This window comes from Ranitomeya variabilis, chromosome 5 (assembly GCF_051348905.1).
Source record: "Ranitomeya variabilis isolate aRanVar5 chromosome 5, aRanVar5.hap1, whole genome shotgun sequence".
Classification (NCBI taxonomy): domain Eukaryota; kingdom Metazoa; phylum Chordata; class Amphibia; order Anura; family Dendrobatidae; genus Ranitomeya; species Ranitomeya variabilis.
In genome coordinates, this window is record NC_135236.1 from 183,054,009 (window position 1) to 183,081,113 (window position 27,105).

At 45.0% G+C, this 27,105-nt stretch overlaps 1 protein-coding gene across 1 annotated transcript in view; it reads right to left on the reverse strand.

The window, feature by feature from the left end:
* Window positions 1-14,389, reverse strand: part of TMC3 (transmembrane channel like 3) — a 187,880-nt gene extending 173,491 nt beyond the window's left edge. The window contains exons 1-2 of the mRNA XM_077262725.1: window positions 14,255-14,389; window positions 12,161-12,307 (exon numbers count right to left, since the gene is read on the reverse strand). Coding sequence (XP_077118840.1) covers window positions 12,161-12,307; window positions 14,255-14,358 — 251 coding nt within the window. The 5' untranslated portion in view covers window positions 14,359-14,389. The remainder of the gene's footprint in view (window positions 1-12,160; window positions 12,308-14,254) is intronic.
* Between the last annotated feature and the right edge of the window lie 12,716 nt (window positions 14,390-27,105).

The window sequence follows — 27,105 nt, forward strand, 5'->3', positions numbered from 1 at the left end:
ATACGGGCCGATAAACCGAGGCTTAAACTTAGGAGAAGAGACCCTCATAGGGACAAAACGAGAAGACAACCACACCAAATCCCCAACAGAAAGCCGAGGACCAACACGACGGTGGCGGTTGGCAAAAAGCTGAGTCTTCTCCTGGGACAACCTCAAATTGTCCACCACCTGCCCCCAGATCTGATGCAATCTCTCCACCACAGCATCCACTCCAGGACAATCCGAAGATTCCACCTGACCAGAGGAAAATCGAGGATGAAACCCCGAATTACAGAAAAACGGGGACACCAAAGTGGCAGAGCTGGCCCGATTATTGAGAGCGAACTCCGCCAATGGCAAAAAAGCAACCCAATCATCCTGGTCAGCAGACACAAAACACCTCAGATATGTCTCCAGGGTCTGATTAATCCGCTCGGTCTGGCCATTCGTCTGAGGATGGAAAGCGGACGAAAAAGATAAATCTATGCCCATCCTAGCACAGAATGCCCGCCAAAATCTAGACACGAATTGGGTCCCTCTGTCAGAAACGATATTCTCAGGAATACCATGCAAACGAACAACATTTTGAAAAAACAGAGGAACCAACTCGGAAGAAGAAGGTAACTTGGGCAGAGGAACCAAATGGACCATCTTAGAAAAACGGTCACACACCACCCAGATGACAGACATCTTCTGAGAAACAGGCAGATCTGAAATAAAATCCATCGAGATGTGCGTCCAAGGCCTCTTAGGAATAGGCAAGGGCAACAATAATCCACTAGCCCGAGAACAACAAGGCTTGGCCCGAGCACAAACGTCACAAGACTGCACAAAGCCTCGCACATCTCGTGACAGGGAAGGCCACCAGAAGGACCTTGCCACCAAATCCCTGGTACCAAAAATGCCAGGATGACCTGCCAACGCAGAAGAATGAACCTCAGAGATGACTCTACTGGTCCAATCATCAGGAACAAACAGTTTATCAGGTGGGCAACGATCAGGTCTCTCCGCCTGAAACTCCTGCAAGGCCCGCCGCAGGTCTGGAGAAACGGCTGACAATACCACTCCATCCTTAAGGATACCTGTGGGCTCAGAGTTACCAGGCGAGTCAGGCTCAAAACTCCTAGAAAGGGCATCCGCCTTAACATTCTTAGAACCCGGTAGGTATGACACCACAAAATTAAACCGAGAGAAAAATAATGACCAGCGCGCCTGTCTAGGATTCAGGCGCCTGGCGGTCTCAAGATAAATCAAATTTTTGTGGTCAGTCAATACCACCACCTGATGTCTGGCCCCCTCAAGCCAATGGCGCCACTCCTCAAAAGCCCACTTCATGGCCAAAAGCTCCCGATTCCCAACATCATAATTCCGCTCAGCGGGCGAAAATTTACGGGAAAAGAAGGCACAAGGCCTCATCACGGAGCAGTCAGAACTTTTCTGCGACAACACTGCCCCAGCTCCGATCTCTGAAGCGTCGACCTCAACCTGAAAAGGTAGAGCAACATCAGGCTGACGCAACACAGGGGCAGAGGAAAAACGGCGCTTAAGCTCCCGAAAGGCCTCCACAGCATCAGGGGACCAATCAGCAACATCAGCACCCTTCTTAGTCAAATCGGTCAATGGCTTAGCAATATCCGAAAAACCAGCAATAAATCGACGATAAAAGTTAGCAAAGCCCAAAAATTTCTGAAGACTCTTAAGAGAAGAGGGCTGCGTCCAATCACAAATAGCTTGAACCTTGACAGGATCCATTTCAATGGAAGAGGGGGAAAAAATATATCCCAAAAAGGAAATCCTCTGTACCCCAAAAACACACTTAGAACCCTTCACACACAAAGAATTAGACCGCAAAACCTGAAAAACCCTCCTGACTTGCTGGACATGAGAGTCCCAGTCATCCGAAAAAATCAGAATATCATCCAGATACACAATCATAAATTTATCCAAATAATCGCGAAAAATATCATGCATAAAGGACTGGAAAACTGACGGAGCATTAGAAAGACCAAAAGGCATCACCAAATACTCAAAGTGGCCCTCGGGCGTATTAAATGCGGTTTTCCACTCATCCCCCTGCCTGATTCGCACCAAATTATACGCCCCACGAAGGTCAATCTTAGAGAACCACTTGGCCCCCTTTATGCGAGCAAACAAATCAGTCAGCAACGGCAATGGGTATTGATATTTAACAGTGATTTTATTCAAAAGCCGATAATCAATACATGGTCTCAAAGAGCCGTCTTTTTTTGACACAAAGAAAAAAACGGCTCCTAAGGGAGATGACGATGGACGAATATGTCCCTTTTCCAAGGACTCCTTTATATATTCTCGCATAGCAGCATGTTCAGGCACAGACAGATTAAATAAACGACCCTTAGCGTATTTACTACCCGGGATTAAATCTATGGCACAATCGCACTCTCGGTGCGGAGGTAACGAACCAAGCTTGGATTCTTCAAAGACGTCACGATAGTCAGACAGGAACTCAGGAATTTCAGAGGGAATGGATGATGAAATGGAAACCACAGGTACATCCCCATGAGCCCCCTTACATCCCCAGCTCAACACAGACATAGCTCTCCAGTCGAGGACTGGGTTGTGAGATTGCAGCCAAGGCAATCCTAGCACCAAATCATCATGTAGATTATACAGCACCAGAAAGCGAATAATCTCCTGGTGATCCGGATTAATACGCATAGTTACTTGTGTCCAGTATTGTGGTTTATTATTAGCCAATGGGGTGGAGTCAATCCCCTTCAGAGGAATAGGAGTCTCCAAAGGCTCTAAATCATACCCACAGCGTTTGGCAAAGGACCAATCCATAAGACTCAAAGCGGCGCCAGAGTCGACATAGGCGTCCGTGGTAATAGATGACAAAGAACAAATCAGGGTCACAGATAGAATAAATTTAGACGGTAAGGTGCAAATGGAAACAGATTTACCAAGCTTTTTAGTGCGCTTAGAGCATGCTGATATAACATGAGTAGAATCACCACAATAGAAACACAACCCATTTTTCCGTCTAAAATTCTGCCGCTCGCTTCGGGACAGAATTCTATCACACTGCATACTCTCTGGCGACTTCTCAGTGGACACCGCCAGATGGTGCACTGGTTTGCGCTCCCGCAAACGCCTATCGATCTGAATAGCCATTGTCATGGACTCATTCAGACCCGCAGGCACAGGGAACCCCACCATAACATCCTTAATGGCATCAGAGAGACCCTCTCTGAAAGTCGCCACCAGGGCGCACTCATTCCACTGAGTAAGCACAGACCATTTACGGAATCTTTGGCAGTAAATTTCCGCTTCATCTTGCCCCTGAGATAGGGACATCAAAGTTTTTTCTGCCTGAAGCTCCAAATGAGGTTCGTCATAAAGCAACCCCAAGGCCAGAAAAAACGCATCCACATTGAGCAACGCAGGATCTCCTGGTGTCAATGAAAAAGCCCAGTCTTGAGGGTCGCCCCGGAGCAAGGAAATCACAATCCTGACCTGCTGTGCAGGGTCTCCGGCAGAGCGAGATTTCAGAGACAAAAATAATTTGCAATTATTTCGAAAATTCTGAAACCCGGATCTATTCCCCGAGAAAAATTCCGGCAAAGGAATTCTCGGCTCAGATACAGGTGCATGACAAACAAAATCTTGCAAATTTTGTACCTTCGTGGCGAGATTATTCAAACCTGCAGTTACACTCTGAAGATCTATTACAAACAGGTGGACACAGAGCCATTCAAGGGTTAAGAGGAGGTAAGAAGCAGCTAGACAGCAATTAAGGGCTAGGCAGCAAAACTCTGAGGGGAAAAAAAAAAAAAAATTTCCCTTCAACACTTCTTTTTCTCCTGCTTCAGCCCAAACAATTAACACTTTGCGGGCCGGTCAAACTGTCATGATCTCAATGGCAAGAGAACATAGCATAAGCATATATAGGAACTAGCTCTTGGAAGATGGGAACTGAGCTGACCATGAACTAAACCTAACGCACAACTAGCAGTGGCCGGGTAGCATGCCTACGTTGATTCTAGATGCCCAGCCCAGCCGGAGGACTAAATAAAGCTAGCAGAGGAAAATATTAGTCCTAGCTCACCTCTAGAGAAATACCCCGAAAGGAGACAGAGGCCCCCCACATGTATTGGCGGTGAGTTGAGATGAAATAACAAACGTAGTATGAAAATAGGTTTAGCAAATTTGAGGTCCACTTACTACATAGCAGAAGACAGAAAGGACACTTTCATGGTCAGCTGAAAACCCTATCAAAAAACACCATCCAGAAATTACTTTAAAACTCTGGCATTAACTCATAACACCAGAGTGGCAATTCCCGTTCACAAGAGCTTTCCAGACACAGTAACGAAACTACAGCTGTGAACTGGAACAAAATGCAAAAACAAACATGGACAAGAGTCCAACTTATCTAGTAGTTGTCTAGGAGCAGGAACAAGCACAGAGAGGCTTCTGATAACATTGTTGACCGGCAAGCAACTAACAGAGCAGCAAGGTTATATAGCGACTCCCACATCTTGATGGGAACAGGTGAACAGAGAAGATGAAGACACCAGTTCAATTCCACCAGTAGCCACCGGGGGAGCCCAGAATCCAAATTCACAACATCCTCCATTGACTCCTCCTCATCCTCCTCACAAAGTGTCCCCTGCCTATGCGTTTGTGAGGAACCACGTGGCGCTGACTGTCCAGAAGATGATGGAAATGGTGAATCCTCATCCTCCACCTCTTCCACAACATCATCCCTTAGCGCTTGCAGTGATTTTTCAAGCAGGCAGATAAGGGGGACAGTCATGCTGACTAGTGCATCATCTGCACTCGCCATCCGCGTGGAATAATCGAAGGGACGCAAAACCTGGCAGACGTCCTTCATAGTGGCCCACTCTGTGGTTGTGAAGTCTGAACGGCGCGGAGTGCGACTTCTTTGCGCCTGATGGAGCTGGTACTCCATTACTGCTTGCTGCTGCTCACACAACCGCTCCAACATATGTAACGTGGAATTCCACCTGGTAGGTAGGTCACATATGATGCGATGTTCCGGAAGGCGGAATTGGCGCTGCAGAGCCGCAATGCGCGATTTTGCCGTGCTGGAACGCCGCAAGTGAGCACACTCTAGGCGGACCTTGTGCAGCAGTGCATCAAGATCCGGATAGTCCCTCAAAAAACTCTGCACGACCAAGTTGAGCACATGAGCCAGACATGGGATGTGAGTGAGGTTGCCGAGGCCCAGAGATGCCACCAGATTTCGGCCATTATCACACACTACCATGCCTGGCTGGAGATTCGCTGCCACAAACCACACATCGCTCTCCTGCTTGATGGCATTCCAGAGCTCCTGCGCTGTGTGGCTTCGATTCCCCAAAGAAATTAATTTCAAGATGGCCTGTTGACGTTTGGCCACGGCTGTGCTCATGTCGGTCGTAAGAGGTAAACGTTCACGGGTCCATGTGGAGGTGGACTGTGACGGCTCCTGCAGCGATGATTCTGAGGAACTTGTGTAAGAGGAGGAGTCAATGCGTACAGACTGGATTCCTGCAATCCTTGGAGTGGGCAGGACACGTCCTGTGCCACTCGCACGATCTGTACCCGTCTCAACAACATTAACCCAATGGGCAGTGAGGGAAAGGTATCGCCCCAGTCCATGTTGACTGGTCCACGCATCGGTGGTGAGGTGGACCTTGCTACTGACGGCGTTCAGTAGCGCGTGTTTCATGTGTCCCTCCACATGCTTGTGCAGGGCAGGGACGGCTTGCCTGCTGAAATAAAACACATTGGGCACATTGTACTGTGGGACTGCCAATGACATCAAGTCACGGAAGCTGTCAGTCTCCACCAGCCTGAATGACAGCATTTCCAGTGACAGAAGTTTGGCAATGCCTGCAGTCAGAGCCTGTGCTCGTGCGTGGTTTGCCGAGAAAGGCCGCCTTTTCTCCCATGCCTGTACTACCGATGGCTGTAGACTGGGCTGGGAGTGTGAGGATGACTGGGAACGTGGTGCTGCGGGTGGAATTACAGTGGGTCTCTGGACAACAGTGCCAGAGGTTCTTCCATGGCGATCCTGGGAGGAAGCCGAACCAGCTGTGTGTGAGCTGGAGGAAGAGGCAACACAAGCTGAAGAGGTGGTAGCTGCCGCTGTTGGTTGGCCTAGCTCTTCAGTGTGTTTCTGTAACTCCGCCGCGTGCCTGGTCCGCACATGTTTCCACATGTTGGAGGTATTGAGGTTGCTGACATTTCTCCCTCTTTTGACTTTGTGATGACACACCTTGCATTTGACATAGCAAATGTCATCTGCAACTGTGTCAAAAAAGGACCAGGCACTGCAAGTCTTGGGAGCGCCCTTTTTGGCTTTTGGAAGAGACACGCTCCTAACAGGTGCCAAAGTGGAGGCTACAGGATCTGCAGTCTTCCCCCTCCCTCTCCCTCTTTGGCCCATTCGGGGAATCTCTTCCTCAGAGCTGCTCCCACCACCTTCCTGTCCCTCACGCCACGATGGGTCAAGGACCTCATCATCTACACTACCCTCTGCCACCAACTGCTCCTCCTGGGTAGTCTCAGCAGCAGAGCATGCACCAGAAAGTGGCACCTGAGTGTCATCAGCGGATGCGTTCTGCGGTGTGGTGACCTGAGGCACTGGCCCACCCGCCTCTTCAGACTCAGAGAGAAAAAGCTGTTGGGCATCACTACACACTGCCTCTTCTTCCATTTCTCCAATGTTGCTTGGCTGGCCCCCTGTTTCCAAGCCAAGAGATTCAGAGAACAGAAGTAGAGACGGCGCCTGTCCTGGGCTCTCTGTCTGCCTGGGCAATTTGGCAGGTGGCGAAGAGACAGATGGGTGCTCTCCAGTGCTCTGTGTCTGAGAGGATGTGGCACTAATTGAAGTCGATGTGTTAGCTGCCATCCATCCGACAACGGCTTCAATTTGGTCTTCACGCAGCAGCAGTGTACGGCGCTCTCCGACAAAGCTGCGCATGAAGGACTGTTCCCTGCTGAAACTGGGTGATGATGAGTCACCGGTGCCCGCAGCAGTCACAGAATCCCCACGTCCTCTCCCTGCTCCGCGCCCACGCCCAAAATGTGCAGCAGCCTGCACTTCTTGCAAAAAAGGACAATGGAATGGATAGAACTGTATGAGTCAGTGAACCACCCTGAGCTGGATACAACCGGCTGTGGCTGCACACAGACTTCAGGGCGAGCTGCTCTCACACGGAGACCATGCAGACAGCCGTAAACGGTGCTGCAAGGCCCCAAAAACCTCCTCTACGTTATCCTATGTAGTGTTTTTCCACAATTTAGCTGGATACGGGTGGAAAGTCACTAATAGGAATTATTTGAAAAAAATGTGCAGCAGCCTGCACTACTTGCAAAAAAGGACAATGGAATGGATAGAACTGTATGAGTCAGTGAACCACCCTGAGCTGGATACAACCGGCTGTGGCTGCACACAGACTACAGGGCGAGCTGCACTCACACGGAGACCGTGCAGACAGCCGTAAACGGTGCTGCAAGGCCCAAAAAAACTACTCTAGGTTATCCTATGTAGTGTTTTTCCACAATTTAGCTGGATACAGGTGGAAAGTCACTAATAGGAATTATTTGAAAAAAATGTGCAGCAGCCTGCACTACTTGCAAAAAAGGACAATGGAATGGATAGAACTGTATGAGTCAGTGAACCACCCTGAGCTGGATACAACCGGCTGTGGCTGCACACAGACTACAGGGCAAGCTGCACTCACACGGAGACCGTGCAGACATCCGTAAACGGCGCTGCAAGGCCCCAAAAACCTCCTCTACGTTATCCTATGTAGTGTTTTTCCACAATTTAGCTGGATACGGGTGGAAAGTCACTAATAGGAATTATTTGAAAAAAATGTGCAGCAGCCTGCACTACTTGCAAAAAAGGACAATGGAATGGATAGAACAGTATGAGGCAGTGAAACACCCTGACCTGAATACAACCAGCTATGGCTGCACACAGACTACAGAGTGGGCTGCACTCACACACACACACACACACACACACACACACACAGAGACCTTGCAGATCGCTATGAAAACAGCGCTGCAAGGCAAAAGCAAGGTGAACACACAGCGGTTGCTAAATTAGCCTGGGAAAAGCACAAAGAAGCAAATCGCTATCTCAACTGGCCCTCAGTCAGAACACAGCATCCTGTCACTAACTGAATTCACAGCAGAGTGAGCCCAAAATGGCGCCAGCGACTTTTAAACTGCAGCATGACATCATTTCAGCAGCCAATCACAGCCTTGCCAGTAGTTTCATGCCCACCATGCTGAACAGGATGTGCCCACACTTGGAATCATTCCTCATTGGCTGAATTCGTGCAGTTTGAATCCTGGGAACTTCTGATTCTGGTATCCGATATGCGGCAAGTATCGGATCTCGGTATCGGAATTCCGATACCGCAAGTATCGGCCGATACCCGATACTTGCGGTATCGGAATGCCCAACACTAGTCAGCGGCCGTGTAGAGCTGGGGTTTTCAAAATGGTTATTAAACAATTATGATTTTTGTGGGAGAAAGCTGTGTAACCCACAAAGCGGCAAAACTATATGGGCAATTGTTATGACCACTTGGTTTACTGGACGAAACAGGTGTTTCCCTGCAAAATTGTTTACTGGGGCACTATACACCATATTGGCAATTTCAAAAACCACAGTGACATCTGGCCTTTGAGTTTCTCATTAAGATGGAAGACCAAATAGAAATCTATAAAAACCAATATAAGAAGGTGTTATGAGCAACATGAACCCAAGGTGATGATGCAGCAGAGCTCAAGTTCCCGGACTTTACTTGGAACAGCGAGGACCAATAGAGCTGGATATGCAGGGATGTCAGGAGAAAAAGCTGAGTTGGAAGAATTAGATGCAGCAAATGTGCAGACTGCACAGGAACTGCAGAGATGTGTGGGCATTCTGTCACTTTAATTCAACAGATTTGAGACTACAGACCGCACTAAGAATAGCAGAAATAGCTATCAGGTACTTTAGAAGCAGACTTGAGGGTGCGGACAGCACCAGGAATATCGGATACTAGTTAGTTGTCAAGCACCTTGATAGCAGAGCTAAGGATGTGGAGAGCACTAGGAATATCTCAGACAAGTGTGAGGCAGTGACCAGTGTTATATGTGGGGGTCGCTATGTGTCCCCCAGGAACGTATAGAAACATATTGAGGCTGTGGGAGTGCATTACAGTCAAAGGCATAGATGTGACTTCAATGCAAAATAAAACTAAGTGTTGGTCTTGGGCAAGCTATTTGTCCATGGCAGATTTAAGAAAACCTGCCATGGGTTTTTATTTTTGAAGTGGACTACAGGATGGTAGTGGAGCGGTCTGTTTCCTCTCAGCTAGGTCATCCATGACCTTGTAAGAAGCCTGCAGCAGAGGGTTCGGAGGGTCAGTTTTGGCCAGTGGCATTACACCTCCAGCAGACAAAGTCTCAAGACATACCCCTTGAACCTGGCTCTGACCCCTCCTTAGTTGCTGAGTGTCCCCAGAAGTGATCTGGGCTCCCTTATTTTAGACATGAGTCTCTCTTTGGGAGCCACAGTAAGATGACATTAAAGCCTCTTGACTTCCCAAGGAACCCTCGACGATATGATATTTCTCCACCAGGCTCACCAGGTCATCAGCGTTTGGAAGCTCTCCCTGTTAAATCAAGCATTGAACCGGCATTGGGAGCAAGTGTATGAACCAGTCTATTACCACTCTCTCCACCATATGTGCTGGTGAAGAATTCTCAGGTTGCAGACATTTTTGCGCCAGGTGCAGGAGGTCAAACATCTGAGATTGGGGAGGTTTGTCCCTGCAATAGTCCCAGTGGTGCACACATTGTGCCCTGACTGCAGGGATTTCGACAAGATGGACTAAGATCATGAGTTTGCAGTACTCCTTGGCATACTGAAGAGCAAGGTCAAAGTATGTCTTCTGATGTTCCCAAGTCAGACATAGTGCAATAAACTCTGCCCACTGTTCTGGAGGTAGTTTCTCTTGGTCCGCTAACCTCTTGAAAATCATCAGGAAAATCTCCACATCATCATGCAGAGTCATTTACTGCAGTGCCCCTCTTACTGTCTTTCTCACATGGGACTGTGCTATGTCTGCTGCTCTTGTGATTGCTTCTGGATATTAGCTGAATATTAGCCTGGACCAGCTGCTTGACAAGCTCCTCCATTTTCTCCAGCTGTGCTTGGAACTGCTGCAGCTGCTTTCACCCAGGACGTACAATTTCTGCACAGCAATCTCATGTGTTCTATAGGATTTCTGCCCACACTCCAAACACCAATTGTGAAGATTTAGCTTTTTGGCAGTTGTCAGCATTCACACAGGCACACAGTTTCTAATCCTGCTCCAACAACTTCTTACAGAAACGGAGGAACATATCTTTTCACCTCTACTCCCAGTTACTTATGCACAGCTCAGCTGCCCTGATAAACCAGCTGTACATCCTGGATTGGAGGGTGGGAACCATCAGTCCTGCCCACCCTGGACTCATACTGGTCCAATTAACCCTCTAACCATGTATTAGAACTGGAGCCTGCTTAGCAGGTTTCATATTCCTGAGACTTGCCACTTAGACGATACATACCTCCCATCAAGGATTCTGCCAACTGCTTGTCTACAATATACAGTTTATATATTTTGCAGAATCATAGCCACCAGCTTTTAGAAACTAGTAGAAGGGCATGTATGGTGGCACACACACACAGTAAATATGTCTCCATTGAAGCCCCTTCTCACCAGCGGTATCTGTTTTATGGCCATTATAGAGTCTGATTCTTCCAAAATGTCCCTATCCACACATATACTGACTATGGTACCTCCACAGTGAATCCCAAACAGTTTCACCCCACATGTACAGTATGATGACACCACAGTGCCTCCAGAAAAGTATGATATCCCCACAATGCCACTAACATAGTATAATTGCCCCATAGCATGATGCTCATAATGTGCCCCCATAGTAAGATATCCCCATGGTTCTCCCTCACCCACACAGTATTATGGCCCCCACACAGTATCATGACCTGTCAGTATGATGCCCCCACAGTCCCCTCAGTATAAGGGCCCTCACATAATATGAGGGTCACTACATAGAATGAGAGCTCTTACTGCCCCTCACATAAAGTGAGGTCCCCTGACAATCCCCCTAAACAGAATGAGGGCCCCATAGCTGCATGGGATGCCGCTATGGATTGCATGCCCCTGAGCGAGAGCTAAAAGCAATCATTATATCTTAAAGACTAGAACTGGAGTCAATTACTATAATTAGAACTGAATTACTAAAACCAGAATTCATTCCAAGAACTCAATAATTAAAACTAAATTTTATTTACTTGACTAACTGACTAGAGGTAGACAAATACTAGAGCTCTAGTACTAAGTTAAAATCAATTACTTGATATAAAACTAAATAACTAGAATTAAAAGTCAGTATTTAACTACTGATTAATGGCTGACATCGTATAACTATAACTATAGTCAATTACTTGAACTTGAACTAAATGACCAGAACAAATTTTTACTAGAATTAGAACTGATTGGCTAGAACTAGACAATTAATAGAACTACAAAATAAATGATTGTTACAAGAGACAGCTACTAAAACTAGAACTATATCATCATAAGAAGAGTCAATAATTAGACCAAAAACTGAATGATTGGAAATAAAATCAGTTACTAAAGCAACAACTAAATGACTACAACTGGTGTCAATTACTAGTACTAGAAGAGAATGACTAAAACTAGTGCTAATTACTAAACCTAGAACAGAATGACTACAACTGGTGTCAATTACTAGACCTAGAAGAGAATGACTAGAACTAGTGCTAATTACTAAACCTAGAACAGAATGACTACAGCTGGTGTCAATTACTAGACCTAGAAGAGAATAACTAGAACTAGTGCTAATTACTAAACCTAGAACAGAATGACTACAACTGGTGTCAATTACTAGACCTAGAAGAGAATGACTAGAACTAGTGCTAATTACTAAACCTAGAACAGAATGACTACAACTGGTGTCAATTACTAAACCTAGAACAGAATGACTACAGCTGGTGTCAATTACTAGACCTAGAAGAGAATGACTAGAATTAGAATTAGGGTCAGTTATAAAAAACTAGAACTAAATCAGCATCAGTCACCAAATATAAACATACTTTAGTGAACGCAGCTTCTGTCTCATTGGCCAAGGTCTGCATCGGATATTTGCAACAATTTCCTTCTGGATTTGTATGTTTTGGAATATAGTTTCTGGATCATTATTGTCATCCTTTCCTTCATCGTTTTCATCTTCATCTGAAATACTGACAAAACAAACCATTAAATATAGTCTAAAAATTATAGTATGTAATAATGTATCAACATATGTCTTAACATTTTTTCCTTACTGTATTCCAATAGTCAAGCCTTTTGATTTTGTCAATTATGCAGCAATATATGGATTTTTTTTTAATGATACCACTTTAGGGGTACACACACACACACACACACACACACACACACACACACACACACACACACACACACATATATATATATATATATATATATATATATATATATATATATATATATATATATATATACACTCACCGGCCACTTTATTAGGTACACCATGCTAGTAACGGGTTGGACCCCCTTTTGCCTTCAGAACTGCCTCAATTCTTCGTGGCATAGATTCAACAAGGTGCTGGAAGCATTCCTCAGAGATTTTGGTCCATATTGACATGATGGCATCACACAGTTGCCGCAGATTTGTCGGCTGCACATCCCAAAGATGCTCCATACAAGGCAGGATGGATCCATGCTTTCATGTTGTTTACGCCAAATTCTGACCCTACCATCTGAATGTCGCAGCAAAAATCGAGACTCATCAGACCAAGCAACGTTTTTCCAATCTTCTACTGTCCAATTTCGATGAGCTTGTACAAATTGTAGCCTCAGTTTCCTGTTCTTAGCTGAAAGGAGTGGTACCCGGTGTGGTCTTCTGCTGCTGTAGCCCATCTGCCTCAAAGTTCGACGCACTGTGCGTTCAGAGATGCTCTTAGGCCTACCTTGGTTGTAACGGGTGGCGATTTGAGTCACTGTTGCCTTTCTATCAGCTCGAACCAGTCTGCCCATTCTCCTCTGACCTCTGGCATCAACAAGGCATTTCCGCCCACAGAACTGCCGCTCACTGGATTTTTTTTCTTTTTCGGACCATTCTCTGTAAACCCTAGAGATGGTTGTGCGTGAAAATCCCAGTAGATCAGCAGTTTCTGAAATACTCAGACCAGCCCTTCTGGCACCAACAACCATGCCACGTTCAAAGGCACTCAAATCACCTTTCTTCCCCATACTGATGCTCGGTTTGAACTGCAGGAGATTGTCTTGACCATGTCTACATGCCTAAATGCACTGAGTTGCCGCCATGTGATTGGCTGATTAGAAATTAAGTGTTAACAAGAAGTTGGACAGGTGTACCTAATAAAGTGGCCGGTGAGTGTATATATATACGAAATAACCTTCATTCATTTTTGAAGGGAGGGGGAATAGAAAAAAATACATACCCATAATTTTTGGAGTTTTCTTTTAAGTGTGTTCACTGTGTGGTCTAACTTTATTGTCTTAATGGTTGTGACACTGCTCTGTGCTATGAGCTAACTAGTTAGGGACCGGTCCCTACCATGAATGTACAGCACACGATATCAAGAGGTAAATAATTTTAGTCATTGGTGATTTTAATATGCTAATGTAGCAAATCTATATGGCACACCTCATGTTCAACTCTCTTATCAATACTCTTCCATAGGACAATTGGTAACTTTACTGAGTAAAGATAACTTTGAGCATCATCAAGATGGTCAAGTAACAAAATCAGCTCTGCTACATCTGTACATACACTTACTACATTCTATTATACTGTTATCATTTACTCATAGGATTTGTGCAACATAGTGTAACCAACAGTCATAGATGTCGAAAACAAATCAATGCAGTTTCTATTTTATCACAATACCCATTAAATGAACCATGTAGTTCAGCCGCTGTCCAAGGTGCTGAATCCATCAGTTCAACAAATGTAATACTTCATTTTTAGCTGGTAACATTCAGTTGAATTGAAATGAAATTGACTGCTGAAAATATATTATTTTTCTTATTTTCTATCTCCATGGTGTATATAACACATCAAATAATAATGTTATAAAAAAAACATGAAAGTTCATTTCACCTATAATAATAGGTTCCACATATGCTGTAAATCAGCTTACCTCTGCGGGGGGACCCTGTAGATATTGGTGTTTCTCCTGACACCTTTGTACCTCTTAGTGGACTTTGTGGGCTTCAGTGCTGAAGATGCACTGGATGTTGTCATTGCAGTGTAATCCTTCCTCTGTCAGGAGGAGCTGATCTCTGTGCTTAGTGAAGAATTCCCCTTCTGTTTTATTGCCTGGAACGCCCACCAGTGTGATAGGGCTGAGGGCTACAAGTTTCTAATGCATGGTCTCATGCTTGAGAAAACACTCATTGAACTTCCTATTCCATTCCATAATATTATTATATAGTATAACAATTCTATCTGTATTCCAAAAGGAATTACTACCTCTGTATTACTGCCATTGTTTTTACAAATAACATTACGTTACGTTAGACCTTAATACAAACGTAATGTTTGTAAATTGGTGCATCTCAGGCAAACCTTGCACCACAGACTAAAATCTACTCCAACAATGAGCAATTTTTTTTCCAAAAATAAATGCTTACACACAAATATGTAACTTTTTATCAGCAGCAAAGTGGTTTAGGGCTGTTTATAAATGTCCACCTAAATTTCAAAGTGGTCCTGATTCAATGACTGCTGTGTTAGTTGTATGTTGGGACATGGGACAAACTCCATTAGTGCTATCAAATATCTAGTATATTTCAAGGCTACAGTTAGGTGGATTCATAACTGGCTCTGTCATCATACTCAAAGAGTGGTAATAAATTGTTTCATATCCAATTGGAAGAATGTTTCAAGTGGAGTACCACAAGGGTCTATCCTGGAGCCAGTATTATTCAACATTTTTAGAAATCATCAAGATAAGGGAACTGAGATAAACTAATCAAATTTGCAGATGATGTAAAAGTAGGAGGAATAGCTGTCACTAGAGAAGACAGAGAAAGGATTCAGAAAGATCTAGATAAGTTTGAACAATTTGTGGCGACTAATAGAATGGTATGTTAACAGGGAGAAATGCAAGATTCTACACAAGGGCAAAAAAAAAATGAAAATTACATCTATAGCATGGGAGGAATAGAACTAAGCAACAGCACGTGTGAAAAAGACATGGGTATACTAATAGATAACAGACTGTACATGAGTCAACGGTGTGATGCTGTGGCAAAAAAGGCAAACACAGTTCTAGGATGTATTAAGAGAAGCATAGAGTCTAGATCACGTGAAGTAATTATCCCCCTCTACTCCTCCTTGGTCAGGCCTCATCTGGAAAATTTTGTCCAGTTCTGGGCACCACATTTTAAAAAAAGACATTGACAAACTGGAGCAAATTCAGAGAAGACCTACCAGGATGGTGAGCGGACTGCAAAGTATATTCAACAAGGAATGGTTAAAGGATCTGGGAATGTTTAGCTTGCTATGTGGAAACTTAGTAGCTGTCTACAACTATCAGATGGGATGTCACAGTGTAGAGGGATCATCCTTATTCTCATTTGCACATGGAAATGTAACGGGGGCCAGGGTGGTAGCCGTGGCGAGGGGCTACTGCTGTTCCAACACACCCTGGCGCCCTGCTTCATTAATAAAATGTCCTTTCTCTGGTGTGCTGTGTTTGCAATGTATTTCACCCTCCTGTGGGTCAGCATTTTACTCAGACTGTAAAGTCCCGATTTGTCTCAACAACACGCAATTACTCTCAGAGTCCAGATTCATTTCCAACAGAACTTTACTTAGCTCCTTCAGTTGCATTACAGACACCGTCCAACAATCTTCACATCTCACAGATGTTTCACCTTCTAAGCTGCCCCTGGTCTTTCCTGACCACACATCATCTGATACAGTGATTTCCATTCCCGCAGTTTTCTGGATTGTCGGCCTAGTTGGTCCCCGATGCTCACTGTCCACTTTCACCTTCCTTGGGAGAAATTACAGGATTATGCTTCTAATCCTTGTCAGACCATAGGTCCCATAGTACTTCCCAAAGGCCTAACTGCTGGCCACACCAACTGTCCAGATCACACCAGTTACGAAGACAGACGTGTTACCCTTCTAATCTTCTCTATTCACTGCCCTATTCACAACTGAAAACCTAGAACAATTTGCAGCACCCCAGGGTCCTGGTTGTTGCAGTAATGTCATTTTCCTCTAGGGGAGAGTGATATTATGTTTGGAGGCAAAGAAGGACAACTGCATCCAGGTATCACAAACATGCAACACATTTCACACTCCAGGCCACCAGGGGGAGCTCTGCTCCTATTTATTAGGTCACTCCTCACATTGGTAAAACTGGTGGCCTGTAGAAAAAGTTAGCTAGTCACTGGCTGAGCTCTGCTCAGGTAGTTGGTCCCTGACAGGGGTGGGATCCTGTCGGAGATCGAGGAAGAAGGACAAGGAGCTGTGCATGCCCTGAGAGCTGCAGCTCCTAGAAAGAGACACAGAAGAAGAACTATATTGCAGAAAGGGTGAAAGAAGTCATTGCAAAGGAGTGGATACCAGAAGGGGATCAGCCCTATCCTATCCGGGGGACAGAGAGAGAGAGACATAACATCTACAACATCTGTGAGGACCTTATGAGAAGCTTAGCAGTAAAAGACTACAACACCACGGCGCTAGAGGAAGGTTACTGATTTCCACCTGGACAAGGGGACTCTGGACTTGCCTCCAAACCGACCGGACTCTGCCTACCCTGTGGTCAGGTGCTCTGGACTGTGGATGTTGAAGCCATCTTTAAAGGTAAAGAGACTGCAACCTTGTGTCCTTGTTCTTCTCTTCACCTCTCACCATCCACCATCTACACACTTGGAAGAGCTGGGGATATACTTCACCTGTGGGAAGGTATACCATCTAGCTGCCATAACATCACCCCAGCGGACCCCTTAACCCCTTCATGACCTTGGGATTATCCGTGTTCGTTTTTTGCTCCCCTTCTTCCCAGAGCCATAACTTTTTTATTTTTCCATCAATATGGCCATGTAAGGGCTTATTTTTTGCGAAAGAAGTTGTTGTGTACTAGAAAACGGGGAAAAATTCCAAGTGCGGTGAAATTGCAAAAAAAGTGCAATCCCACACTTGTTTTTTGATTGGCTTTTTTACTAGGTTCACTAAATGCTAAAACTGACCTGTCATCATGATTCTCCAGGTCATTACGAGTTCATAGACAGCAAACATGTCTAGGTTCTCTTTTAGCTAAGTGGTGAAAAAAAAATCCAAACTTTGCTAAGAAAAAAAAAATTGCAACATTTTCCGAGACCCGTAGCGTCTCCATTTTTCCTGATCTGGGGTCAGATTAGGGCTTATTTTTTGCATGCTGAGCTGGCATTTTTAATTCTAGCATTTTGGTGCAGATACGTTCTTTTGATCACCCGTTATTGCATTTTAATGCAATGTCGTGGCGACCAAAAAAACGTAATTCTGGCGTTTCAAATTTTTTTCTCACTACGCCGTTTAGCGATCAGGTTAATCCTTTTTTTTAATTGATAGATCGGGCGATTCTGAACGCGGCAATACCAAATATGTGTAGGTTTGATTTTTTTTAATTGATTTATTTTGAATGGGGCGAAAGGGGGGTGATTTAAACTTTTATAATTTTTTTATTTTTTTTCACATTAAAAAAATGCAGAAATGCAGGTGTGCTATGAGCGATGACCACAGGGGGGCGCTCACAGCAGGCCTGAATCAGGCCTGATCTCAAGGACCTCTATGGTTACCATTCTGACGCATCGCTAACCCCCGATCATGTGATGGGGTCAGCGATGCGCTCATTTCCGGCCGCCCGGCCGGAAGCGCTGGTTAAATGCCGCTGTCAGCGTTTGACAGCGGCATTCAATAGTTAATAGCGGCGGGTGAATTGCAATTTCACTCGCCGCTATTGCGGGCACATGTCAGCTGTTCAAAACAGCTGACATGTCCCGGCTTTGCTGCTGGCTTACTGCTGGAGCCCTGCATCAAAGCGCGGTATCTGACCTCGGACGTACTATCCCTTCCGAGGTCAGAAAGAGGTTAAAGCAGTGTCGGTCACCCTGACCGAATACCACTGGTGGCGTCACGAACACTTCTTCTTTAAAGACCTTTCCCTTTAATACGGACGTCCCAGGGCCACGGACCGGGTAAGCCACCGTGACATCCCCCTGTGAACTGAAGGACTCGGTACCAAGTACCCCGCTGCCCTTGGGGGCGCTCCAAACTTTGGCGTCACGAACAGGATCTACTAAAGCCTGAAAATCGGGTCATGTGCGCCTAGAGACTGTGCCAGAACTGTGCCTAACTGTTTTGTGCTTAAATACTGCGTGACTAATGGACTGTGATTTGCCGCCAAAAATTCCCGCCAAAACCGCCGGCATTACAGCGCCACGAGGAGCGCTGAAGAAGGGCGTGCCATTGTGGGCGTGAACTAACTGAGAAGCGCAAAAAATAATGGCCGCCCACTCCAAGTACTACTGTACCATGCGGACATGTCTGTTATGGTTCTGGTGGTAAGAACACATGAACTGACCTGATAGGTAAACCAAAACATAGGACAAGCTCTGGGGATGTGGGAACTTTACTGACCGCAATCCTGATCCTATCAACACACACACTATAGGCAGCCGTGGAGCGTTCCTAACTCGGCCTAGACGCCTCTGCACAGCCTGAGAAACTAGCTACCCCTAGAGAGAAACAAAGCCTCACTTGCCTCAGAGAAATTTTCCCAAAAGTGAGAGCAGCCCCCACAAATAATGACGGTGAGTTAAGAGGAAAACACAAACATAGAAATGAAATAGGTTTAAGCAAATGAGGCCCGCTAATAACTGACTATTTAAGTCAGAGGATAGCAAGGAATCTGTGCGGTCAGTATAAAATGCTACAAAAATTATCCATGCAGAGAATACAAAAGACCCCCACACCGACTCACGATGTGAGGGGCGCAACTCCGCACCCCAGAGCTTCCAGCTAGCAATCAAATAGCATATAAGCAAGCTGGACTGAACTCATCATATACTGAGAAACATTTTCAAATAGCAATGAGCAAAAAAAGACTAGGATGAACTTAGCTTCTCCACGAGGAGACAGGTCACAAGGGAAGTCCCAGAGAGATCTGAACCAGTACTGAATACAACGACAGCAGGCAACAAGTAAAGGTCCAGGTGGAGTTAAATAGGCAGCAAGCCTAGCAGAAAACGAGGCAGCTGGAGTCCAGCTACAGACCAGCCGTAACACTAAAAGCCACCAGAGGGAGCCCAAGAACAGAACTCACAAAGTACCACTCATGACCACAGGAGGGAGCCCGAAAACGGAATTCACAACAGTACCCCCCCCTTGAGGAGGGGTCACCGAACCCTCACCAGAGCCCCCAGGCCGATCCAAATGAAAGGCACGAACCAAATCGGCAGCATGGACATTAGAGGCAACAACCCAGGAATTATCCTCCTGACCATAGCCCTTCCATTTAACCAAGTACTGAAGCTTCCGTCTCGAAATACGAGAATCCAAGATCTTCTCCACCACATACTCCAATTCTCCCTCGACCAAGACCGGAGCAGGAGGATCAACAGAAGGAACCACAGGCACCACATACCTCCGCAACAATGACCTATGGAACACATTATGAATGGCAAAAGATGCTGGGAGGTCCAAACGGAATGATACAGGATTGAGGATTTCTGAAATTTTATAAGGACCGATGAAACGAGGTTTAAACTTAGGAGAGGAAACCTTCATAGGAACGTAACGAGATGACAACCATACCAAATCCCCCACACGAAGTCGGGGACCCACACAGTGACGGCGATTAGCAAAGCGCTGAGCCTTCTCCTGTGACAACATCAAATTGTCCACTACGTGGTTCCAAATCTGCTGCAACCTATCCACCACAGAATCCACCCCAGGACAGTCAGAAGGCTCAACCTGACCTGAGGAAAAACGAGGATGAAAACCAGAATTACAAAAAAAAGGCGAAACAAAAGTAGCAGAACTAACCCGATTATTGAGGGCGAACTCAGCCAATGGCAAAAAAGTCACCCAATCATCCTGATCAGCAGAAACAAAACATCTCAGATAAGCTTCCAAGGTCTGATTAGTTCGTTCGGTTTGGCCATTAGTCTGAGGATGGAAGGCCGAAGAAAAAGACAAATCAATGCCCATCTTAGCACAAAAGGACCGCCAAAATCTGGACACAAACTGGGATCCTCTGTCAGACACAATGTTCTCCGGAATACCATGCAAACGAACCACATTCTGAAAAAACAGCGGAACCAAATCAGAGGAGGAGGGCAACTTAGGCAAGGGCACCAAATGGACCATTTTAGAAAAACAATCACAAACCACCCAGATGACAGACATCCTCTGAGAGACTGGAAGATCCGAAATGAAATCCATGGAAATATGCGTCCAAGGCCTCTTCGGGACAGGCAAAGGCAAAAGCAATCCACTGGCACGAGAACAGCAAGGCTTGGCCCGAGCACAAATCCCACAGGACTGCACAAAGGAACGCACATCCCGCGACAAGGAAGGCCACCAAAAGGACCTGGCCACCAGATCCCTGGTACCAAAAATCCCAGGATGACCCGCCAACACCGAAGAATGAACCTCGGAAATAACTCTACTGGTCCATCTATCCGGGACAAACAGTCTCTCCGGTGGACAACGGTCAGGTCTATCGGCCTGAAATTCCTGCAGCACCCGCCACAAATCAGGGGAGATGGCAGACAAAATCACCCCCTCTCTGAGGATACCAGCCGGCTCAGAAACTCCCGGAGAGTCAGGCACAAATCTCCTAGAAAGGGCATCAGCCTTCACATTCTTTGAGCCCGGAAGGTACGAAACCACGAAATCAAAACGGGAGAAAAACAGCGACCAACGAGCTTGTCTAGGATTTAACCGCTTGGCAGACTCGAGATAAATCAAATTCTTGTGATCCGTCAAGACCACCACGCGATGCTTGGCTCCCTCAAGCCAATGTCGCCACTCCTCGAATGCCCACTTCATTGCCAACAACTCCCGATTACCAACATCATAATTCCGCTCGGCAGGCAAAAACTTTCTAGAAAAGAAAGCACATGGTCTCATCACCGAGCCATCAGAGCTTCTCTGTGACAAGACAGCCCCTGCTCCAATCTCAGAAGCATCAACCTCGACCTGAAAGGGAAGAGAGACATCAGGCTGACGCAAGACAGGAGCCGAAGAAAACCGACGTTTCAGCTCCTGAAAGGCCTCAACGGCCGCAGAAGACCAATTTGTCACATCAGCACCCTTTCTAGTCAAATCCGTCAAAGGTTTAACCACACTAGAAAAATTAGTGATGAAGCGACGGTAAAAATTAGCAAAGTCCAAGAACTTCTGAAGACTCTTCACCGATGTAGGTTGAGTCCAGTCATAGATGGCCTGGACTTTAACTGGATCCATCTCGATAGTAGAAGGGGAAAAAATAAAGCCCAAAAAGGAAACCTTCTGGACTCCAAAGAGACATTTAGAGCCCTTCACAAACAAGGCATTGGCACGCAGGACCTGAAACACCATCCTGACCTGCTTCACATGAGACTCCCAATCATCAGAAAAGACCAAAATATCATCCAGGTACACAATCATAAATCTATCCAGATACTCTCGGAAGATGTCGTGCATGAAGGACTGAAACACGGAAGGGGCATTAGAAAGCCCAAAAGGCATCACCAAGTACTCAAAATGACCTTCGGGCGTATTAAATGCTGTTTTCCATTCATCGCCCTGCTTTATACGCACAAGATTATAAGCTCCTCGAAGATCTATCTTGGTGAACCAACTAGCCCCCCTAATCCGAGCAAACAGATCGGACAGCAGAGGCAAAGGGTACTGAAATTTGACCGTGATTTTATTTGGAAGGCGATAATCTATACAGGGTCTCAGAGAACTATCCTTCTTGGCCACAAAAAAGAACCCTGCACCCAAAGGTGACGAGGACGGACGAATATGCCCTTTCTCCAAAGACTCCTTTATATAAGTCCGCATAGCGGTATGTTCTGGTACAGATAAATTAAAAAGTCGACCCTTAGGGAACTTACTACCAGGAATCAAATTTATAGCACAATCACAATCCCTATGAGGAGGTAGGGCACTGGATTTGGGCTCATCAAATACATCCTGGTAATCCGACAAAAATTCAGGGACTTCAGAAGGAGTAGAAGAAGCAATTGACACCAAAGGAACATCGCCATGTACCCCTTGACAACCCCAACTTGACACAGACATTGCTTTCCAATCCAGGACTGGATTATGAACCTGCAGCCATGGCAGACCCAACACGACAACATCATGCAAATTATGTAACACCAGAAAGCGAATAACCTCCTGATGTGCAGGAGTCACTTGAGTCCAGTACTGAGGCTTATTCTTGGCCAATGGCGTAGCATCAATCCCCTTTAGCGGAATAGGGAATTGCAATGGCTCCAAGATAAAACCACAGCGCCTGGCAAATGACAAATCCATCAAATTCAGGGCAGCGCCCGAATCCACAAAAGCCATAACAGGGTAGGATGACAGAGAGCAAACCAAAGTAACAGACAAAATGAATTTAGGCTGTACAGTACCAATGGTGACAGACTTAGCAAACCTTTTTGTGCGCTTAGAACAGTCAGAGATAACATGAGTGGAGTCACCACAGTAAAAGCACAACCCATTCTGACGTCTATGATTTTGCCGTTCAATTCTGGTCAGAATCCTGTCACATTGCATAGACTCAGGCTTCTGTTCAGAAAAAAACGCCAGATGGTGCACCGGTTTGCGCTCCCGCAAACGCCGATCATTCAGCATCAACTTGCTGCAGATGGTGTCACTGTGCATCGGTCAACTATACAACGCACTTTGCACAAGGAGAAGCTGTATGGGAGAGTGATGCGAAAGAAGCTGTTTCTGCAAGCACGCCACAAACAGAGATGGCTGAGGTATGCAAAAGCACATTTGGAGAAGCCAATTTCTTTTTGGAAGAAGGTCCTGTGTACTGAAGAAACCAAGATTGAGTTGTTTGGTCATACAAAAAGGCGTTAAGCATGGTGGCAAAAAAACACAGTGCGTTGTATAGTTGACCGATGCACAGTGACACCATCTGCAGCAAGTTGATGCTGCAGCTCTCTGGAGGTGGTCTGAGGATTGTTCTTGACTGGTGTCACCATTCTTCTTCTCTGCCTTTCTGATGTTTTTCTTGGCCTGCCACTTCTGGCCTTAGCAAGAACTGTACCTGTGTTCTTCCATTTCCTTACTATGTTCCTCACAGTGGAAATTGACAGGTTAAATCTCTTAGACAGCTTTTTGTATCCTTCCCCTGAACAACTATGTTGAATAATCTTTGTTTTCAGATCATTTGACAGTTGTTTTGAGGAGCCCATGATGCCACTCTTCAGAGGAGATTCAAACAGGAGAACAACTTGCAAGTGGCCACTTTAAGTAGCTTTTCTCATGATTGCATACACCTAGCTATGAAGTTCAAAGCTCAATGAGGATACAAAACCAAACAAACTGCTTTAGTAAGTCAGTAAAAAGTAGGTAGGAGTATTTAAAACAAGAAAATGATAAGGGTGCCCATACTTATGCACCTGTCAAATTTTGTTTGAATGCAGATTGCATATTTTCTGTTAGTACAATAAACCTCATTTCAAGGCAGAAACATTACTTTGTCCAACAGTTATTAGATATATGAAACTGAAATAGCTGTTGCAAAAATTTTTTTTTTTTATAAAACATTAAGCTTAAGATTAATAGGGGTGCCCAAACTTTTTCATATAACTGTACTACGTGGGCTGTGCAATATACTACGTGGTCTGTGCAATATACTACGTGGGCTGTGCAATATACTACGTGGGCTGTGCAAAATACTACGTGGCTGTGCAATATACTACGTGGGCTGTGCAATATACTACGTGGGCTGTGCAATATACTGTGTGACTGTGCAATATACTACGTGGGCTGTGCTATATACTATGTGGGCTGTGCAACATACCACGTGGGCTGTGCAATATACTACGTGGCTGTGCTATATACCATGTGGGCTGTGCTATATACTACGTGGCTGTGTTATATACTTCATGGGCTGTGCTATATACTACGTGGCTGTGTTATATGCTATGTGGGCTGTTATACACTATGTGGGCTGTGCTATATACTCAATGGGCTGTGTTATATACTACGTGGCTGTGCTATATACTCCGTTGGCTGTGCTATATACTACATGGCTATGCTATATACTACGTGGCTGTGCTATGTACTACGTGGCTGTGCTATGTACTACGTGGGCTGTTATATACTACGTGGCTGTGCTATATACTACGTGGCCAGCCACGAACAATCAGCGACAGGCGCAGTCCGGCCGCGAATTGGCACGGGATTTTAACCACGCTTCGCTAATTGGTCGCAGTTGGCCGAATCCTGTGTATTCAATGTATTATTCTAAAATCTTCATAAATAAACTACATACATATTCTAGAATACCCGATGCTTTAGAATCGGGCTACCATCTAGTATATCATAAGTGTAGAAAAAAGTCATGGTCTGCACATCCAAATATTATACATTGATGTATTGCACCTAAGCAAAATTTTCAAAACTGAACACAAGATTCTTAGTTAACATTTTGATTAGAATACAGTATATAAGCTCACTACGACATCACGGCAAAACTCTTATGTGTGGGTCATGTCTTTTTCTACAGTTACCGCATATACAATTATTACTTTAATTGTTACTTAGTTTAAGCCCTTTTTTGATATTGAGCTACATTTTCTGGAAAGGTATTATAGACGAGATTTTATTTCAACAAAATTCCAAAATGATACAAAAACAATTTATTATATTGGTTATGTATCAAAATTCAGCTATATGTTCGACACCTTATATAATATCACCATTCAATTCTCTTACCTCGCAGACATGGTCTGTACAAGATTTCTGCACAGGGCAGAATGAAGTTAGAGTGATGTATGAACCTCAGAGGAGATGAATGTCATGACCCTGATAATCACAGGCAAAGTAAATTAAGTGGAAATCACTCAAACATGATTAAAGTCTTTGTTATCAATCTAGGATTTGAGTATCACAAATAGCCTAATACACTGCGATAGAGAAGACTGATATGATATTCAATTATGATAGCTGTAAAGGGGAATTGATGCTGACAAGTTTAAGCATTTATATATTTACATATCAATTTTGCCAAAATTACAAGCAAGTCTGATAATGACTTTAGCTTAAAAGGGAAAACCTCCAGAGACTTGCTTGCATTAAGCTTCAATTTAAAGGGGTTGTCTCTCACTTCTGCATCAATACCTGGCTAGAGGCGTGAATGATCGGCGGGTACAATGTGTGTCCTCAGAACTGCCATCAGGACAGTATTATCAGAGGCTACTGCAATTGATATCATACCACTTCATTTTGGTGAAAGGAACAAGCCCCTATTTGGGGTCGGGACCTCTTTGTCACCCTTGTTAGCTGCATTGCTCCTGTTTCTTTTAGCCTCCTCCTGCCCCACAGGGGGTGACGTGTTTGGAAAAAGAGGAGGAAGAGACTGAGGCATCAAGCATCCATGGTGTATGGAACCAGTCACTTGTAATCTGAATCAGAAGCCATCATCAGCAGCAATCTTTTAGGTGAGTAACATGTCTGTGTCCGGTGCTTCTGCAACTGCTATGCTATATTCAGTGAAAGGGAATGTGTACTTGGGAAGCCAAATAGAGCACCTGAAGCTGTAGCTTGGGTGCAGCTATCTTTAATCTTCTTCTCTGCTACTTATTTCCTCTGCAGCAAGCAATTGCCATGGTGTGTCCTGCCTCTGCCCACCTCAGAGATCCTTTGCCTTTGTGTGCCTCCATTGTACAAATAAATGTTTCAACAAGGCAGCTATTTATTATATTTGATTTCTATCAGGCATCAGTCTAAGGGTGTACATAGAAATTATGAGGCCCTATAACAGGAGTACTTATTGCCTCCCGCAGGAAAAAATATATATATATATTTGATGGGGTCACTTGAGCATATCTCACAACTTTGTAGCCATTGCAAAGTAATTTTCTTCCTATGGAAGTCCCTTAGTGTTTCCACACATTATGATACCCCCTTTCATGGCCTTCATAAAGTATGATGTCAACATACAGTATGTGCTTCCAAAACACAATATGATACCCCCACAGTGAATTCCTACACAGTACAATCCACATGCATAGTTTGATGACCCTACATCACCCCCCACCCCACAAAGTATGATACTCCCACAGTATAACTGCCGCAACATAGTCCTCCATATAGTACAAAGGCCCTCCATACAGTATAACAGCCCTCCATACAGTATAATACCTCTTCCACCCCTCTACACACAATGATGGCTCACTACACAACCTTCCACACAGTATGATGGCCCCAACACAGCCCTCCTGTGATGCTAGTCACTACTCACGGACAAGCTGTGAGGCTGGGTAGTCAAGAGGTCCGGGGTCAGAAACCGAGAGCGCTGGTCATAAGCAAAGGGTTAAGACAAAAGCATAGTCAGGTCATGGTCCGAGGATAGAATTCCAGGAAGGCAGTAGATCAAGATAAAGGGGCTAGGCAAACGGATAGCCAAAAGCATGGTGAAAGGCAAAGTAACAATAAATCTGATACTTAGTCCAGGAATACAAGGCACACAGACACCACCAAGCATAAAACTACAAATTGCGCTAATCAGAGGCAGAGAGCCAGCTAAATAGCCAGAAAATTGCTCGAATAAGACACGCATGGAGGAAGTCAGAGTACGCCAGGACCTGATTGGATAGCTGAACTTTCACTTAACACAGTGAGCTATCCATCGCTATACTGACAGCTCAATATGCCTCTGTCCTAGATTAAACGTCTGAACTGTCACTCATTGCTTCCAGACACACCGATAGGTGGAATCGAGACTCATCAACATTGTATAATAGGCCGAACACA